At 41.2% G+C, this 20,699-nt stretch overlaps 1 protein-coding gene across 2 annotated transcripts in view; it reads left to right on the forward strand.

Moving 5' to 3' along the window:
• pde4d (phosphodiesterase 4D, cAMP-specific) overlaps window positions 1-20,699 on the forward strand; it is a 264,066-nt gene that overhangs the window by 35,304 nt on the left and 208,063 nt on the right. For both annotated transcript variants that reach the window (XM_033619971.2, XM_033619972.2), the window contains exon 3: window positions 6,999-7,237. In XM_033619971.2, coding sequence (XP_033475862.1) covers window positions 6,999-7,237 — 239 coding nt within the window. The remainder of the gene's footprint in view (window positions 1-6,998; window positions 7,238-20,699) is intronic.

Below are 20,699 nucleotides of genomic sequence, written 5' to 3' on the forward strand. Positions count from 1 at the left end.
TTCAGTTTGTCTGATTGTTAGCAGGATTATGGAAAAACTGCAGGTCCAGTTTTAATTAAACTTAGTCAAAGGGCATAGCATAGGCCAAGAGAGAACCCAGTCAATTTTGGAGCAGATTGGAATAATGGGGATACACAAATTATTTTTCACTTTTGTTTAAATTTCCCTCCAATTGAAAAACATTTTCTTTCTTATAATATCTCACTTAAAATGTCCAACCATGACTTTTCAGAATTTTATCTGTGTAAAGTTTGTTGCTAGAGAGTTGTCTTCATATTCCCTTTACTGAAGGGGGGTGAAGTCTGTGCACTTCCAAAAATCTTAGATTCAAATATACCCTGAGCAAGATAGATTAGGTACGTCTCAAATATGAAAGCCAATCAGGGTCTAATACAGAAAACACATATAGACGAGGGAACAGACACAACACTTGTGAGGAAACCTAAAAACCTCCAGCACAGAGCAGACTTGTCAGTACAGACAGTGCTGTGTCAGCGGGCGCCATGTCATTGGTCCGACAGCCCATTGGTCCGACATCCCATTAGTCCGACATCCCGTTGTTCCGATATGTGATTATACTAGGCTATACTGTATTTGTGTACCATAGAGGATCAGCAACGCAACAAAAGTAGGCTACTGGTCGAGATATAAGTGTCATAGAGAGGAGAGAGTGAAACACCATAACCTCCTGTTGTTAACTCTGGGGTTCCGGTTGTGTGGGGAGCTCTCCACGGTGCTGAGCAGTTCCCGGCGGGCGTATTTCTGCCTTGATGGTGTGCCGCGACCGGCTCTGGGTCAGCTGGGAAAGGCTTGAGGCGGAGCAGGCTCACGGCTTATGTGTTTGCCACTTTCTTTTTCATTTTAACCCACACCATGATCTTTTCCTGACCCTAACCAAGTGGTTTTTGTGCCTAAACCTAACCAGACCTTAACCATAGGGCATCATGATGATTTCAGAACAACAGGACTTCGGAACAATGGGTTTAATATGGTCGGAACAATGGGATGTCAGACCAATGGATTGTCAGACCAATGGGCAGACAAGGGAGGGTGGGTGTTAACGCTTCTATGATGATGCTTTCCCGCCACTGTGGGTCAAGATAGTGTTATCAGCTGTAACCGTCATATGAGCACTGCTGTATGAGCACTAAATTCTTTGAATGCCCAGTCTGGGTAGTGTGCAATGCAGAGTGGTGGTGATTAGCTAACCAGTGGGGACATGAACATGAAGGAAGTGGGGGGAGCACAACATGGTCAGTCATCCGCTAATCAGAAGGTTGGTGGTTCGACCCCTGTTCCCTGAGGTGTACATGGCCAACTTTCCTTGAGCACCCCATTTCTCCTGATTGCTGTGTCATCTGTGTTTGAATATGAATGGTTATCACTCCTGATGAACAGGTGTCACCTTGAATGGTAGCCTCTGCCATCAGTGTATGAATGAATGGGTGAATACTGGCTTGTGTTGTAAAGCGCTTTGAGTGTTTGTTTATACTAGAAAAGTGCTACATAAAGGCAGTTAATTGACCATTAACATGCACTACAACAGGAAAGTGACTTAATTCTCTGCTTAGGATGCCATTATTCTACTTTGTCTGCTGTACATCTTGCAAATAGTTGTGTGCTGCTATATTAATGTTCTCAGTGTCATATATTGCATCTTTGACATTGTGAGGTAGGGCATTAGGCATTGGTGGAGGTCTGCACTCTCCAAGTGCCCTTCTAGTTTTTGATGTCTTGTAGCAAAACCTTGTGCCTAATTTAAGTTTTAATAACGATCTAACAGCTTATGGGTGTGGACGAAATGAAGCAGAACCACTGGAAATTGTGTAGGCAGGGTGGCAGAGTTTAAGCAAGACACCAAAAAATGGCCCAACAAAACAAATCGGTATTGTAAAGAATCGTCTGTCCACATATTGCGATTTGTATAATGGCATCATAAATCACAGCCGTCTACAACGCTGCCTCTGTTAAAAGGTACATTCTTACGACCTCTTCCATTGTCCAATATTCCAGTATTTGTTGTCAGAAACTTTTGAATCTGCCCTGTAGTGCCATCCAGTGCAGTGGTTCCCAATTGGTCCAGCCCTGTGGTCTAGATTTCTCCTTTTCATTAGCTCAAAGTCCACACAGTTTAATATATTTAGCGTCATACTTGCATTTGGCCACGTTGTTGAGCTAGTTTGTCTCTCAGGTAGCTGTCTGTTAGTCAGTCACTCTACAGGAGAGACACCACGCAAACATAACACAAAAATATAGTGCGTTTTTTACAAACGTGACACATTTGCAAGTCACTTGCGATCCATTCAGAATGGACCCAAGACCCACTTTTGGACTGCAACCCACCAGCTGGGAACCACTGATCAAGTGGATGTATCTATGCCAGTGTAGAGCATGGAAGTATGCTGGCAATGGCGGTTATAATGTTTGAAATGAACAGATGTTTTCATACTTAAAATGATTATAAATGAGTCCTTAGGGCCACTGTTTGCACTGGGCTTAATGTAAACTTGGGGGCAACAGAGTACACACACATTGGATGCACTGCTGTAGATGGGATTTTAATGAAGAGCCCTACAGCAGTTTTCTTTCCCAAGGCCCCTGACAGGCTAACCTTCCCATGATCTTTCAGAAAAGCAGAGCTTCTAACCGTACTCAGAGTCAGTGTTGTGTGTAAACGAGAGGGTCCAGCTGTACTCATTTAAAGGGTATACATTAGCCTGTAATGTAGGGTGTCACCTGTAAAAGAGCTATGTGGAATGAAATGTGAACAGTTGACCCTTACTTAACGGGGAAGCCTTGTTATTCATGCAGAACAAATGAAAACTCCTTGTGGTTTGCAGCAAGATTAATGGCACAGAATCAGCCTCAATTTATCATGCTGTCTCACCAGCTCACTCCATATGTGTATGTGTTTGTGTATACAAGTGGGTCCCGAATCAAAGATAGCCCGAGAACCACTCAATACGCAAATAACCGATTGCCTCTGTGCTGTCCCCAAGGACAATGAAGCAAAGAAACAACACCAAATTGAGGTTCTTCCATCCACTTCTGTCCAGCAGAGTCTTGGGGGTGAATTGTGTGTTCAGTGGAAAAATGCCTCTCGTGCTGGAGGCCAATACAAAGAACGCAAAATGGCAATTTGCATTTTAAAACCAGTAATTTGCATTAAGTAATATGTTTGTTTTTTGTTAAAATGAGATTGATATCTGCTAATGGATCTCCAGGTGCATAAATTGAATGAAATGTTTGACTATAATGTTTGAGACCTTGCCTTGAAACAGACTTGTTTTTTAAGGAGAGGTCTGCTACTGCTGCTGCTGCTGCTGCTGCTGCTGCTGCCATCACTGCGGCAGAATCAACTTTTCTGATAACCACGTAATGGTACATTGACCACCTGATGTGTTTTCTCCAGGTTACTTGTTACTGTACAATGACTTTCTCTCCTCTCACACTGATCTCACCTCAGATGTACACAGTCTCAGCTCTCAGGTGGTTCTTGCCTCCTGCTGGAATTCTTATCATTTGATTTTTTTTCTTCCTCCTCTCTTGACCCGGTGTGATGTGTCATTTTCACTTTGAACTTCCTCCTTTTTCTCAAGTGAGATTCTTTACAGGACTTTCTGTTCGAAACTTTGTTAAAGGGACAAATCACCTCAAAATCAAAAATACGTATCCTTCCTCTTACTGCCAAGTCTCTTGAATATAATGGAACTTGATAGCACTTGGCTTGTGGTGCTCAAAGTGCCAAAAATGAATAAATTATTTTTATCAGAATTATATGACAAAATACATTTGAAAAGCTCAACAGCGATGTCTCTTTCCGGAAATCATGACCCAGTTACTCAAGATAATCCACATACCTTGTTGTTAGCAAGTTCACGTAGGAACTATTTCTCTCTACTGAACTACACTCGCCAACCGTATAACCAACCCGGCCTCACTCCAAAGTTGTTGAAATCCAGTGCTTGGGCAATGATGTGCAGCGTCAGACACTGACGAAAAAAGCCAACCTTTAATGTTGGCATGATATGCAGCCAGTCACCGTTATAGTTTAATAGTGCTCTGCAGTGTCAATGACGTACACAGCAGGAGAACGAAAATTAAGGTGGCAAAATCCGAGTAGAGTGAGTGGGAGGGGTTGGCGCATGGGTCCAACAAACACCAACCTTCACCTGGGAGAGCGGTGTTCACGTCCCGATTCTAGATTTTAAAGATTCTAAAGCTGAACCCTGTTCTTTTTTCCTCCTCTTTGTAGCATCCATATTGTTTCCAGATTATGACTTGATGTCATGATCCTGTTTTTTGTTTTTTTTTTATCTTGTGGACGTTGTTTTGGGGTTTTCTGTTTGTGTTCTTCAATCTTTTATGCTATTCATTCATGTTTAACTTGTTTCCTATTCATTTTGTAGATTATCTCCTCGTGTGTCATGTCTGGTTTTACTTCCTGTCTTTGTGTGTCTTCCTGCCTATTTTCTATCACACCTGTCTTCATCAGTCTCTTTAGTACTCCCCTTCTCACCTATTCTGTGCTAGTCTTGTTTGCTCCACACCCTTGTTGCAGGCCAGTCCTCTTTTCACTCCTTTTGCCTGTTTCCACCTACTGCAGCTGTGTCTCATTCTTGTGATTAGTTTTCAAGGTTATATACCTTTGTGTTTCCCTTTGTACCTTGTCAGTTAGTCTGTGTTCATCCCCATAATCATAATGTTCTGATTTGGATTTCCTCACTGTGCTCATCATGTTATCCTGGTTGGTTTTCAGTTAAGTTTGGTTCCTATTTCTTTTAGGACTTTCAGTCACCTGCCTGTTTTTGGACGTTTTTATCAGTTTCATTAAAGCTTAATTTGGCTGCCCACTTCTCTGCATTTGGGTTCTTTCCTGAACCAATACTTGACACTTAAAGCTCAAACACAACAAAGTCGAAAGAAGGACTTCCCAACTCAGGATATGGGACCATCTGAGTTGTACGTCAATGCAGCATATGTTATAGAAAATGTATTTAAAAAGGCTGTGGTATGGGGCCGGCACCCCATGTACAGAGGCATTGCCTCGCTGCAGTGGCCGTGGGCTCGAATCCGGCTCGTGGCCCTTGGCTGCATGTCAGTCCCCACTCTCTCTCTGGCTCCCCATTTCACCTTCTGTCCTGTCATTAAAGGCAAAAAAGCCAACAAAAAATAATCTTTAAAAAAAAAAAAAAAGGCTGTGGTGTGATTAAGAAAGAAAGGTCTTTCACGCCCATGGTCCGCCTTCAGTACACAGGTGTTTTCACTGATTTGCTTGATTAGGCCTGTTTGAGCAGGCTGTAGAGGCAGTGCTTGATTGATGTCTGTCTGACCCTCTGATAAGTTACTTATTTACACATTCAGCAGACACAGAGTAACATTGGCATCCTTTTAGGGTCCTATTTCCGATCACTTGGCAAATGTAAGTCTCTTTTTGCTATGTTTTGACCAAGTCCTCACAAATATGACTGATCTTTAACTGCTGACTGAATGCTCTGCTATGTTCACCAGCTAGTTGCTAATTTTGTCTGTTTACCCTTTGGTGCTGGGAAGGGAGAGTATTTTTATTAGAGCTTTTGTCAAGATGATTTGAGTGGTGAGACTGAATGAAAACATCAAAGTTGTTGGACGTAAATCCGAAACAATGGGCTATAAATTGCGTAAAGACTTGGTAGAAGTGAGAGCAGCTACAGAGTTGGTGTTAATACCTGCAACCACTTTCACATATGACACACTGTTAATATGAAAATACAACTTACAACTTACAAATTTAAACACTACACTACAATAAGCAAATGTAGCAAAGTAGCATGTTGCCCATCTGAAAAAAATCAACAACATCCACAAAGATAAATCTTCCTTATTTATTATTCTGCACTGCCTGGCTTTTCCCCTCGTAGACGATACTATACTCTCAGTTGACATTTCATTAAGCTAGGTGTATCTAATAAACTGGCAACTGAGAGTGTTTTCTAAACAAAAAAGTATTGCACTAAAGATCACAAAAAGATCCTCTTCTGCAATCCAACTCACATCACCATCTGCCTGCTTGACTCCCATGGGTTCGAGAGCCTTCAGCCGTTCTGCCACACGCTTCTGGAACTCTCTCGGCCACGACATTCTCAATATTGACTTCCTTTCCACTTTCAAATCCCGTCTGAAAACACACCTTTTCAAGCTGGCGTATTCGGTCTGATTTAATGGTGACACACAATGGTGACGTGCACAGGTGATGACTTTATGATGCTGATTTTATACGTGTCATTTATAACTACAGTTTTTGTCTATAGTCATTTTATTAACTTTTATTATACACTTCGGAATTGTATGGTTTTATGGTCTATGGATACATTGCTGCTTGTTATTTTTACTGTGTCTTGTAAGGTGTCCTTCAGTGCTTTTAAAGGTGCCTATAAATAAGATGCATTATTATTATCATTATTATTAAAAAGTTATTTGATTGACAAATGGCCAAGTGAAATCGTTCACCTGACGGCGCTAGATTATGGGTCAGAGGGGTCACTAAAATCATTAGTAATTGAGTGCTGTTCAATACAATGCATCACAAGATGTCCTTTAAATTTTAATAGGCTTTTCATAACTAGAGGAACCTTTGACTTTGAGCAGATTGAAGCAAAATTGCACTGAAACAGATAGTAGGAACTTATGACATATGTTGATTTTCATGGCCTTTTATAGCTACATCAAATAAAGTATTTAATAACAGTTACCCTCCATCACTTTCACCAACCAAACATTACACACCTTGAGCTCAGTTAATAATTGGATTCTGCATGGGCCAAAACCATCTACTGGCTATTTTTACTGTTTGTGATTGAAGTCCTTTTCTCGCCACTGTTGTTTTTTATTTTGCATCTTCTGCTGAATCACTGTTAGGATAATTTCTGTCTTCAGTGAAGCATCTCTGTATGCTGTCTCACTCTGATCTGGTGTATCTGTTCCTGGAATTCACCTACACTTTATGTCTCATCATCCAGGTGTCCGATGATTCATCCGACTCCCCAGAGCCGGGGCCCGTCACCTGCATGGAGCCCTTCATGGTGCGGAGGCTGTCTTGTCGGACCGTTCAACTGCCCCCTTTGGCCTTCAGACAGGCGGAGCAGTACTACTGTGACCGCAAGCCAGAGCCAGACACCGTCACTGTTCCGCCACGGCCCACAACACTGCCACTACGCGCCCCGCCACTCATCGCCATCACCTCCGCTGACACCAGCAGGTAGGACGGTGTGGACGAGTACGTGTGTCCTTTCACTACAAAATGTCTTTCAGTAGAATGGGTAATTAGAGTAGAGGGTGAGTAGAGTGGAGTGGTTCAATCAATACTGCAGCTGTCTGAAGTGACTGAGGAGACATCACTCGCTAAGTGCCTGACACTGTGCTTACAGGTTGAGATGTGTTTTTAAACATTTATGGGTGGTTGTGTGATGTTTAATTCACCAGCTAGGAATTGTCTGTTAACATGCTTGCAGTCACTTTACAAAACATACGATGCATTTTAAGATTTTATGCTTTTGTCTCCATTCATGTCAGTACGGTTTAAAAATCTACTAGGAGGCAGTTAAAACTAGGTCTGCCCACTTCATTGAAATATTAATGAGACTACAATATGGTAATATGCAATACAATATGTGAAATATCCAAAAGGTAAAATGTATCACAACATGCCTTTATAAAGGAAGCATTGTAGTGCTACAGAGATGCCCAGGCTATAAATTACATTTAAGATGTAAGGGAACATGCTTTTTTGGTACAGACCCCAGCAATCACATTATCATCATTTTTATCAGCGAAAACTAGATGCAAAAATTACCATTCCCACTTATGTCTCCACTCTAATCACACTTGATCTGTCAAAATGATCACAGTTAGATTGTTTTGGATATCATGCAGCCCTGCTATAGAGACCCGCATTTGAAGTTAGCGAAGTAACTTGAGGGTTAACTCTGGGTTTTCAGAACTGTGAAGCTGGTTCTTTGTTTTAACTGGGATAAATCACCGTGGTAACTTACTGAACAGTTAATCTGCTCCGAAGCGGGTTAACTTCAGAGTATTGAATAACAGCCTGTCAACACCCTAACCTCTGACCAAACAGATCACTGGAGAAAAAGTATCCATGGACAAAGTCCAGAGTCTCGGGGAAGAAAGACATGGCCCATATGCTGTTATAGGACAGTAGAATCATTTAATTGTTCCAGGGCTCTATTTCCACTGGTTTTGAAACAGAACTTCTAACAATCTGAGAGATAATTTACAACACTAAACACATGATTTTAGCAGGATTTGATATTATAGGCTACAAAGTTTACTTTAGTCTGCTTCTACTTTTACACTCTGATTCCATCACTGCAGCTCAAAATAACACGAGACACCTGTGTGATGAGAGCTAGGATGAAACAGATAATATTTTATTAGGAAAATAATCCACACACTGTTAATTGACCTATGGCTAAGCCACGCCCCCCTCTACTCACTCGGACAAAATTTCAACATTCAATGACTGACGCTATGGCAGGTGTCACAGTACACAGCATATCACAGGAGGCAATTGATTTTTGGAGACATGACGATCAGATGTCATTGAGAAGTAACCAAAAGGGCCTAAACTACGTATTGGAGGGACATATTAATCATTTTATTGTTGAGAAGGTCAATGAAAAGCTTAAATTACAAGCCAAAATTTACAGGTCACAGTGTAAGCGTGATAAACCGCATCTCGTTGCCGTCACCATCAAAGACGATAGAGGAGATAGAGGATCAGCATTGTTCATGCACTGCACTGGCTCAGAATATGAGAAAAGGATAACGGCCTTTTTACCATCTTTACCAAGAGTGTCTCTCTGTTAGTTTAGTGCTACAGTATTTACACTGAATCATTCAGCATAACGTTTTCCAACCTTTGTTATCTCTGCGATTACAGATAAGTTAATGAAGCTCAGCTCCAGAAGTTAACGTTAGCTTAACTAGGGCCCTTTGGACAACAGCTAACAATGATGTACGATCACCAAAGTACAAAAACTAGAACAAAATAGGCTAATGAACTCCCAGCAAACAAGGTGACACGATGAACAAGCAGCTAGGAGCTAACGTTAGGCTAACTTTAACTAACGTTAGCTAGAGATGTTAAAGATAACTTTATATTTCTTTTCAGCAAAGTGATGTTGCCTCAAACACAATGTTGACTTACCTTAGAACAGATATAGACATCCTTGTTAATCTGAATCTTGATGTGGAGGTCTACTGCACAATTTTATCCAAAGGAGACACTCGGTTGAGATGTGGTTTAGGAAAGGGTTAAAAAATACACCCCGTCGCCCCGCCTCTCAGGATACCTTGTGTCAGAGCTGCATATACCCCATGCACACCAACCATTTTTAAACTTCAAATCTCAGAAAAAGCTCATAAAACTGAACAAAACTGACTTTCTGTAAAGCATTTCAATGGACGTCCAGGGAGAGAATGTCCGAGTGTGTGGGAATGGCTATATGCACTGCAATTGGCTCATCGCATTTGAGGGCGGGTTTAGCCATAGGTCAATTGGCTCCCGTTATTATAAATGCAACATTTCGGTCAGATAGATCTCATCAGTCTTTAACTAGGCTATTTTTCCCCAGTAGCAGAAACAGTCTGGTTTTACTTGTGTTTTATGTTTTATGTGACAACTAACAAGCAAAAAAAAATACTCTGGCACGCAATTTAAGTCTTGGTCGAAAGTGAATTTTTGAATAGTGTTTCCAGTGTTCCTAGATTTTCTGTTAAAAGATTACAGAATATCGTTTACATTCTATACCAGTGACATTTTACTGTCTCGCAGTCCCAGACACTTTCAGTACCGTTTAATCTCATATCATATAAAGCAGCCTACTTCATTCATGGTCCTGTTGATGTCGTTCATAATTAACTCCCCTGCCCCTTTCACATGAACGCGCTCGTGGCTGAATAGGAAAACGCAGAGTTGACTGAACTAGTTAGCTTTGTAGTACCAGTTATCCAGACGGCGAATGTTAGGGTGAGTCAAACCAGATAATGAAAAGATATCCTGGGTAAGTTGAACTGGCTTCACAGTACAGGCCTCAGGTCTGCACTGCACTGAGATTTTAAGGTACCTTTTGTAGTGTTTTTGTATTGAACAATTCTGCTGCATTTTCCCAGTAAAATCACCTTTTAGCTGAATTCCTCCATAAGGGAAACATTTTCTGATGATGTGAAGGGAGCTGAGCGTCATGAACTAGACAGCTTTGTGCAGTGGATGAATTTAGACATCTATGTGAAGTCTGACTGTGAATTAGATCTGAGCAAAAAAAAATCTATCCTATGTTGTCAGAAATAAAAGACAAAAAAATAAGCAGACACTGCTTGCATTGAAAGCAGGGTTGGCTGGCGCTCAGGTGGTAGAGAAGGTCATGCATCAATCACAATATTGGTAGATCATTATGTTTGTGGGGGGAAAAATGTAAGTTGACAAACCAATGTGATATAAAAAAGACTGTCAATCAACAGTGAACTCTCATTTTGCAGATGTTCAAGTGTATTTAGCACAACAGCAAAGACAGCTTTCAAATCAGCCCCAGTGTTCAGCATCACAACTTCACTTAAAAAATTAAAATGAAAAATGAAAATGCCTGTAAAGGCAGCAGCATGTTCATTGTGATGGATTACCTATCCCATGCAACTTTCAAGCTTCGGCAAATTGAGTTTCATACTGTAGTGAAATTAACAGAAACAAATAGCTGCCTGAAAGGTAGGAAATCAATTATGGTATGATTTGGAAAATGGTTGGCAGTAATGTAAAGTATGCTTGATGTGAGGAGGACTAATAACATGCAAACCACTGGTGTTTAAATTATCCCTGACTGACTACATGGTCTAAAGTGTGACTCATCAAATGAATAGGCCAACAGATTCATGGTTGTCAACGCTGTCACTTACTAATCTTAACACAGGAAATGTACTTCGCCACTTGAAACATGATAAACAACATAAAAGCAACGTCTCAAAGAAAATTGCAGTGAAGATCTGTCTCCTTTTGTTTTTTAACAACATTTCTTACAAAGTATTTTTATGTTTGGCACTGTGTTTTTACTCTGTTATACAGCACAGAAGTCCTATACATATCATTTATTCGTTCATTCATCTGTTAGCACTGCTTGGACTAAGGATTAGTCACACTTAAACCTAGTATTGCTGCACCACTTCACGGGCAAACGGAGCCATCTGCTGCACCTGGTGTTATTTGGTCCACCTCAGCATCCACAGTCTAAAGTCCGCCAGAGATGGCAGTTTTGGATCAGATCTGGTTGAATCAGCAGATGGTGGGGCAATTTGAGTGTGTTGTCTGGGGAGACGAAAGAAAAGTTTACATGTCCAGAGCATCACTTAGATCTTTAAGTGAGCTCTTTCATTCTTATGTCAAAGCAGATTCGATGGTGGTGAGATCCTTAAAAAAGGTGTGCCCTTGACTACCTTTGTGATGAGGGGAGAGTGCAGGAGACAGCTAATGCCTTCATAGTGTCTAGTAGTTCTAGTGTTCATTCATTTTCTGTAACCGCTTATCCTGTTGGGGGTCGCAAGGGAGCTGGAGCCTATCCCAGCTGACATTGGGCGAGAGGCGGGGTACACCCTGGACAGGTCGCCAGACTATCACAGGGCTGACACATAGAGACAGACAACCATTTACACTCACATTCACACCTACGGACAATTTAGAGTCACCAATTAACCTCCATGTCTTTGGATGGGAGGAAGCCGGAGTACCTGGAGAAAACCCATGCTGACATGGGGAGAACTTGCAAACTCTGCACAGAAGGGCTCCTTCACCCCAGGGTTTGAACCCCCTACCCTCTTGCTGTGAGGCGACAATGCCAACCACTGCATCACTGTGTTGCCAGGACATGTGGAAAGATTTTTTTAAAAAAACAGAGGTTGAAAATATCTATTAAAAAAGTATCTGTATCCGTGTAGACAGGGCTGAGAGCTCCAATGTGTTATTTCCATGGCCTCGGAAAGTTCAATCAATATTTGTGGACATGAGCTTCTCTCTCAAAGCCAGCAACCGGAGAAATAAGTCTCAAACTTGTGATGTCATAGGGTATGAAATCTGGAACTGCTCCATTGACAATGAATAGGAGCCTGATTTTGTGGACCAGCACGAAGTTTGTTCTCTTGCTCTCAGTTTTTAAAGAGAAAAAGTACCCAGATCCTCAGAACATCCCCCTTGGGTGCTCTCAGTGTCATCTATAACATCTGTCATAAGTCATTGTTAGTTAAGCAGCTGCACACTTTACACCCTATGACATCACAACTGTGAGTTTCGTTACTTTTTGGATCTGGTTGGGAGTTTACTGATATATCAAGACTGTCTTCGACAATAGGAAAATGGGCGTAGTTCCTCTTCAGAGTTTCAGTTTTAAAGGTTATGGCAACTACTTAGCTTTACGACACAGAAAAAGTACAAGCAAATGTATTAGAAATGCTCAGTATTACTTTTAGTGTGCACTCACAGCCTCTCACGCTCGGAAAACATGACCATACGACAGCTGAGAAAGGAATCACACCCTATCCGGAGAATGCTGGAGAATGTATCAGAGCGGTTTCAGATGAAATGAGGTTTGGCAGAGACAGACACAGAGTCTCCAACCAGCTTGATTCTCCGAGGGGAGACAGAAACAAACATAACAAACAGCATTCTGTATCAAACACAGTGGTCCAACGGGGGAGTCATAATTTAACTCAGCAAACATTTCAGGGATATACCCGACCACACAGGTGGAATAGCATAAACTCAGTGGTTAAACCTATCAGTCAGTGGAAAGTCCCCATTGTCCTGGTGTAGTGTTGTACATGAAACACATGGCTGTTCACTTTGACTTGTCTTTGACTGTGATGTTATGCTCAAAAAGGCTCTGTAGCTCACTCATTAGTATCATGCTACCTCTGTAACACTGTTCAATGGCTCATCATGTGCCAGATGAGGGGAAAAAAATGCATCTGCTTTTCCTTACATGCTCTTGTCTCATCCTTTTCTCTCTCTGTGCCGAGGATGACGGGACCTGTAAGGTCTCACAGAGTGAATAAACAATAGAGGAGTAAGCAGTGAGGTACAGCTTATTAATAAGCCTAAGCTTGTTGGGGGGGGGGGTTTAATTAGAGAATATGTTACAAGGCATTGTGGGGAGACTTTAAAGAAGAAAATGTTATTGACTTGTGGACTTCTTAAGAGGGAAACAAGAAAAGCTGGTGTCACTTAGCTCTAAATTACATTTTCACAGACAGAGCAATTTTCAGGGTGACTCTGATGCACAACAGAGCTGAGATACTTTCCTCTGCTTTAAACAGTATCAATAGCATGTTGGTTCCAGGAAATACAGTCTAGTTTTGTCTTTATTTCTGACATCTTTGTCTGTAGCTAGGTGTATCACATATCTACATCACTTACAGCATAGTCCCTTATACACTGCCTGTTCAAGGTGGGAATGTTGCCCCATTATTCCACATCGCTGTTCTGTATAAAAGGTATGATCATGGAATGGGGGGGGGGGGGGCAGAGTTTTTAAGCCAGGGGTGGAGGTTGTAAGAGCTCAGAATTGACGTCTGTGTTAAAGGGACAGTCACCAGGATGGGACCATAGATGGGACAGGTGACGATGTATTATGTGTGCAACCCACCGCAAAGAAGCAGCTGGTAGCAGTCATGGATGAGTTACTGAACAGACTGACCGAGAACAGGCCCAGCGGCCCAAAGTGTCAAGAGCGCCACTGGCCTTCACCTGCAATATGTCACTAAAATGAACAGGTACAGGACTCAAAATAACCACAAAGGGTGCAAAAGACAACTAAAAGATGCAAAGCAACTGCAAAGAGGCACAAAATAACTACAAGACACTGAGCAGTACTGTACAGTTCCGTTTGGTGTGCTTTTTTCTGTTTCCACTGTGAAAAGTTGTGGGTGGTACCAATGAGACCATTCCGTACCATCCCCAATTTTGACTAACCTTCTGTACCTAGCACACAGATCTGGTACTAAACGGTGGAGCTTTGAACACTGTAGTCTGTTGATTGGTCAATAGCAGACGGTCACTCTGATCAGGGCTGAGCTGTGGTTTTGTGGTCTTACATACATTAGTAAACTATAACTGTAAAATGAAAGGATGTTTTGCTGCCTCTTGCAGCAGCTGTAGACTGAGAGAAAATAACTTCATTCATTGAGCTGCCTGCCGGCGACTTTTAAGGTGGAACGTTAACTTGTAATGTTACTCAATGCATGAGTTGACGACGTGAATCCATCAGCACACCTTAAATTTAAATGTGACAACTTTGACCATTACTTTAGTTTTTATTGTCTCTCTTGGATGACATATACTTTTTTAGTAATAAGTGGATCATCGAGCCTTTAAAATTGTATATTAATTTCGTCCGGATTATGTAAACTGAATTTATTCTAATTCTCACTCGGATAAAAAATAAGCATTGCAGAGCATCATTCCTGTGGGCTTCAGCAACACTAAACCCCTGAGCTTGCCTTATAAGGACACAAATCCACTATTAAAAATCGCATCAAGAGAAACTCTCACTGCAGCCTGTTCTATTTTGTTCTGAAAATGTCACGTGCAGCCTTGTTCTGTGGATGATAAACGAGGTGTAGACTGATAAAGGAAGAAATACAGTGGGTGCTGGACGGACCAGTGAGTGACAACTCCGCCCACATGGAAGAGTACAGTTTGTGGTGGATATGTTAAGCGGACCTAGGGTTTCGGTATCATTTCTGAAGGGTTGCTTTTGGTTTCAAAGGTACCATATTGAAAGTGTTTGGTGGAAACTGAGCTAAAATGACCGAAAACTAACCTCAAAGTCTGTGAGTCTTGCTCCTAAGTCAGAGGTGGTGGTGTCTTTTGCATATCTGTGCCCAGGGGCCCACTGTTTTGTAATCCGCCCATGGTAGCAGATCACAGCTGAATCCTGCAAACTGCAGAGACAATGAGGTCTGGGAGCTCCTTACCATCCAAGCAGGAGATCACCATATTATAAGGGCAGTAAATTATGGTTATTGCCGAGTCATGCCATTGTTGTTGTTTAGAAAGTGCTGCCTGATGCATGTATTATATGTCACACTAGAGGCTGACGCTGTTGTGTTACTCATCATACCTGTCATGCTTTTTTTGCTTTTGGAATCCTGGCATTGCGATCTGAAATCACACACTGGGGTGGCATTATACTGCTGTTGTTTGGTTCTGTATGAAAAAAAGCAAAGCCAGCGTAATGAAGGGTCCTTATGGCAGCCCTATTGCCGGATCTGTGTGTAAAAATGCCTAAAATCTACAGTACCACTGACAGGAACTGCTGCCCATGATAAAAAAAAAAAAAATATAGTCAGTGCTGAATAATTTACTCACAGTCATTGTGATAATACCAAAAAGTGACAGGCCTTAAATGTAGTGGCAGCCCATTCTCTCTGAGTAATTGTCAGCAAACTTTTTATGTGAACTTTGGAGAAGGGCAAACTATCCCCAAGTGGTTACAGCTGACCACTCTTTGAAAAGCATGTTACATCGGCTGGGTAAGGATTGGGCAATTTGTAAGGGCGTTATTTGAAGGGAGACAAAGGCAATACGGGCCTGTCACTGTCTCCTCTACTTCACATGGTTGTATTGACTATTTTCAAATATGTCATGGCATTTTTTTTTGTCTTCTCTTTTTTCTTGGAGGACTTCAAAAGCTACTTTTCGAAACTATTACCTGCAGCATGAAGAAAAAAACAACCCAAAACAAAACAAAACAAAACCATAACACAGCCTGCTGTGAAATCAAAGTGGTTTGTTGTCCTATCGTATATGCTCCAAAACATTTTGGGCTTTGATTATGTAACCTTTTTGATCTTTCACAATTCAGCCTTTTGACTGCAAAAAGCCTTCCCATTAAACCATCGGCCATGTTCCATCATGTTAACACCACATCAGGCAAGATTGACTGCTTTCATAACAGAACATACCAATTATGAACGGTTGAAGAATAAATTGACTGTCAAGAGAAAAATGGGTGATGGGGGAGAAGTTTAACAAAGGCCATACATCTTAACTTTGCTTCAAGCTTGATTCATTTATAATTCAGCACAGTGGTGAGGGAGAAATATACAGTTGTACAGCATTAAGGACGGGAGACGTGCCACACTAAATGCTCCAAATGCAACTTTTGAGTGAATTTAGTGACATTAACTTTGTATGCGGCTTAATGAGACTGTCTGCTGTATTAATGCACGGGCCAAGAAGTAGCACAAAGTAGTGCACTATGTTTCCATTAGATGCTCTCATAATGGGAATACAGAACAATGATTCATTCCATTAAACTGTACCAGTGTCTTTGCCTCTCCTCAATGACTAGCAAACAATTAGTATGGCGGCTTTTGTTTAATCTATAGGGAAAGATTTGTCATAATTTATAGCCCTCAGTGCCTCACCTCAACATATATAAACATAAATTGAGTGTGCTGGCGGATGCAAGTCCTAAGAGAGCCTGATTTAACATTAAATCGCATGTTTTGTTCTGTTTACATGTACAGTAATTGCTTTTCTTTTTAAGTACAATCAGAGAGTGTAACTTTATAATTGCATTGCAGACGAGGCACACAGATGAGCAGCTCATTACCAACACATCAACAAAGAAACCAACAGATGTTAATTATGTTATTAATGTGTGAAAAAGTGTGAAAATATAAATTTATACTGACAAAGGCAGCACAAGCATAAATAGTTGTATGAGATATTGGCTCAATATTGGATCAAAACAAACTATCATTGATTTCCCAAACATTAAAATTCCATTTACATGATGTTGGAGATCAATTAGAAATGAAACACATTCCCACTTTTTTCTCTGTATACCAATTCAGACACTCAGACACTTCAGATACTGATCCGATACCAGTGCTTCTTTTTTTAATTAAAAGTCTGTGCAGCTCATGGTGTGGAACTGATTGGGTTCATTCTTCTATGTGTAAGGGAACACGAGGCTGCAACCAGACATTATATCTTAACTATAAGTAGGGACATTTATACACCTACTAATCTTAGGTTTGTGCAAATTTTAATTCTGGAAGGGATATCAAAGGTTATTGTGACTAAGAAACTACTTACTGTGAGGTGAATTGGTTCGGCTGATAACCTGCTCAGTTAATTAAGTATTGGTGCAGATCCCAATCAGGTGGAATCACTAATTATCGACCGTACTAATAGTTATCTCTGTCATCATCCCATTATCCCAGAATAACAGTCTAATTCAACATAAGATGAGAAGAAAATAAACATGAGAATAAAGTTAACGTAGCAAATTGACCTTTCGCTAAGCTCCGCCCCTTTGTAATGGTCCAACAAGCTGTCAGAGTAAGCATGGAGCCCACACTGTAACTAACTGCACTCCCTGAAGAAATATTATCATATTTTTGGAGAAATGAAACAGTGATTCCAGAGAGCAGCAGACAGAGGGGTCTACAGTCTGTGTTTGAAGGATATATCCAGGATGTCAAACTGACTCAGCAGCAACAACAGGTTCAAAAGACAAAGATAGTTAGAAGCTAAAGCCGAACTATAGGCTACAGATCACAGTGTAAAAGTGAACCACCACATCACTGCTGATCGCCACACAAGACAATGAATATAAAGGGAAACTTCAGTGATATTGAACCAGCTGTGTGGCATCGCAGTGTGTGCAGATGAACGGTGTTTGGCTTTGCCCCCGTGCTGCTGCCTGCACCTGGACCTCTGCTGCCAGACGGGCAGGGATCTCGTGGGAAGTCAAACAATATTCATCTGCGCACACTGCGATGACACACAGCTGGTTGAATATCAGCAAAGTTTCCCTGCTTCCCTTCACTGGTTCCTGTACAGCAGGGTCGGTCTTTTTTTCACTGTTATAATCATTAAAAAGCAAAAGCAGCATGGGTATACATTCAGTAGGCTATATCTTCAGTAGCTAGCTAGCTAACCCTACACTTTTCAGGGTTTGATTTTGGTTTTGGAACAGGGAAGAAACGTATATTTTTTTCCAACCTCTCCAGGTAACGAGTATCATTAATACACAACATTTAGCTCCAAATCCACAAAACCAGCCTGAAAATGAAGGAAATCCGAAATGATTGCATTAGAGTCAATGGAGCACAGCTGTGTTGTTGTTGGACCCTGGTCTGAGCCGGCCCGATGCTACGTTATGATTGGCCAGTCTGCGTCTGGGGGCGGGACTTAGTGAAGGGTCAACTGTTGTGCGTGGCTCCTAAAGTGAGCTGGGCTACTTCACCTGGGGTCTGTTTCACAAAGCACTTTTAGTGAAAACTCTGAGTCTGTTAACCCTGAAATGAGGGAAACTCTGGGTTTTCCGTTTCAGAGAGGGAGGTAACTTAAACCAGAGAAAGCGGAGTAACTCCAGCCCGTTTCAGAAAGAGAGGTAACTGAAGCTCGGTGTCAGTTACTATGACAACTGACTCTGTGAACCTAACCTGGTCGGAAGCAGGTTTTCTTCAATGTACCTTGAGTTTCTAGCTGTCTCCTCCCTCTTACGCCACACACGCAGTGTGATTCATTCATTCATTCGTTTAGTGTCGTGCAGGTTTCAGCGAGTTTGATCATCTGTCCTCAAGGTAAAGTTGGATCCTAAAGTGTGTTCTAGTTCTAAATCTACTTTTTTCGACCATGGCATGGAGGACCCTGTGGACGAAGAGGCAGTGTTACTAAGGAGGGAGTCACACATTCGTCGGGAGATTATTCACAAGCCCAGAATTGACGTATTATCATTTCCAGAACATTTTCTTTTTGAATGGTACCGTTTTACATCACAGTCCATCATTTATATCCATAACCTCATCCGTCGTGACATAACCAACGTCACCAACCGTGGACGTGCACTTTCATCTACCCAGATTCTTTGTGTTGCTCTTCGTTTTTTTGCAAACGGGAGTTTTCTGTATAATATCGGAGATGCAGAAAATATCAGTAAGGCCATTGTCTGCAGAGCCGTGAGAAAAGTGTCCCTACCTCTGAAACGTCTATTAAACACTTTTGTTGTGTTCCCTGGACATAAACCTGTGAGGGTCATCAAGGAGGAGTTCCACAGGATTGCAGGTGAATGATGTAGAAATCAGTTAAATTTTATGATTATAAATCATGTTCAGTTAATGACATGGTGCTGCAACCTCAGACTGGGATTCTTTTAGGATTTCCCGGTGTGATAGGGTGCATTGATGGAACCCACATTCCCATCATTGCTCCTTCACAAAATGAAGGAGACTATGTGAATATGAAGTCCATTCACAGCATTAATGTGCAGGTAGACTGACTGTCTCAAAATGTCAGACAGCATCACACTGCAAAAACTCAAAATCATTCCAAGAATATTTGTCTTATTTCTAGTCAAAACTAATCATACCTAAAAGTAACTTGTTTTTAGACCATTTTCACTTGAAAAATAATGAGGTGGGATTGCATCTAAGTGAACTACATTTTAGCTTTAACACCATTCCACCTGTTTGCATCTGTAGCCTAACATTATTGTGATTGCATAAATGTATAAAATAAATTTAAACTTTCGCATTGACTCGAGCAGTAATTTCATCCCACACCGACTTCCGTTCCTTTGCTGCTGCAGCCATGTTACTCTTATTCCTGAAAACAGCTTCAAATTTGCTAAATGAGTGCATTAAAATATCCAACTCCAGAGGAGTAAAATAATGCAGACCTTTTCTTGTAGCTTGTTGCCATGGTGAATTGTGGTATTGGGGCGCCATTGACGACGGCTTTTTAAAGTCGTGGTGCACACGCTTAACTCAGAGTGAACAAACTCTGTGTTGATTGAACCGATTGAAATCACCTGTTCTGAAACCCGTAACCCAGAGTTTCCCATCTCAGAGTTACTCAACTCAGAGTTCAGGGTTAGGCTCAGAGTTTGTTGAACCTCCTTTCTGAAACGGACCCCTGGATGCTACAACATAACATCTATAGTTTGTTAGCACCAATTAAGGCAACTGTGCTGGGCTGTGGATTAGCTTTGGAGCCACTGAAATTCAACCTACTCTAGGAATCTTGATACTTTTACTTTTTTTTAACGTCTAATCGTGTGACCTTCACTGACCTATCAACATGTTGCTAGTGTTGTCATGGTGCTGGAATTTCTAACTCTAATACAATAACTTGAAAAATATTGATATTGGATACTATTTTCAATACCACAAGGAAAATTTGACATTGGGTATAAAATTTACAATTTTTGAAAAGATAAATATAACAAGGCTACGACATGATGACACATCTTTTCTTTTCCTGGTAAATTGCACAGAACAGCAGAATAACTTCAGTAAGCATAAAAAATAAGAGCGAGAAAGTGCAGCTGGTGCCGAGTAATTAATAACTTAGCTTAATACTGTAATTTCATCACGCTGACTAAAAACACCTCATGGTTTGAAGCGCTCATGTTGTATTGACTACTCACAGCTTTACATGTCAACATGTCTGATGTTTACAAAGTTAAGTCCAGTGGCAAACAAATATGCAAGGTGTGCAAATGCGAAATGTGGCCCATCCAGTACACTGTTTGGTGAAGGTGACTCCCACTGCATGGTGGGATACAATCTTTCCCATGACCTAGTTTAGTTTAATAAAGTAATGGAAAATAAATTTTATGCATAAACAAGTTTCGGGTCAGTTC

Source organism: Epinephelus lanceolatus, chromosome 9, assembly GCF_041903045.1.
Source record: "Epinephelus lanceolatus isolate andai-2023 chromosome 9, ASM4190304v1, whole genome shotgun sequence".
NCBI classification, from domain to species: domain Eukaryota; kingdom Metazoa; phylum Chordata; class Actinopteri; order Perciformes; family Serranidae; genus Epinephelus; species Epinephelus lanceolatus.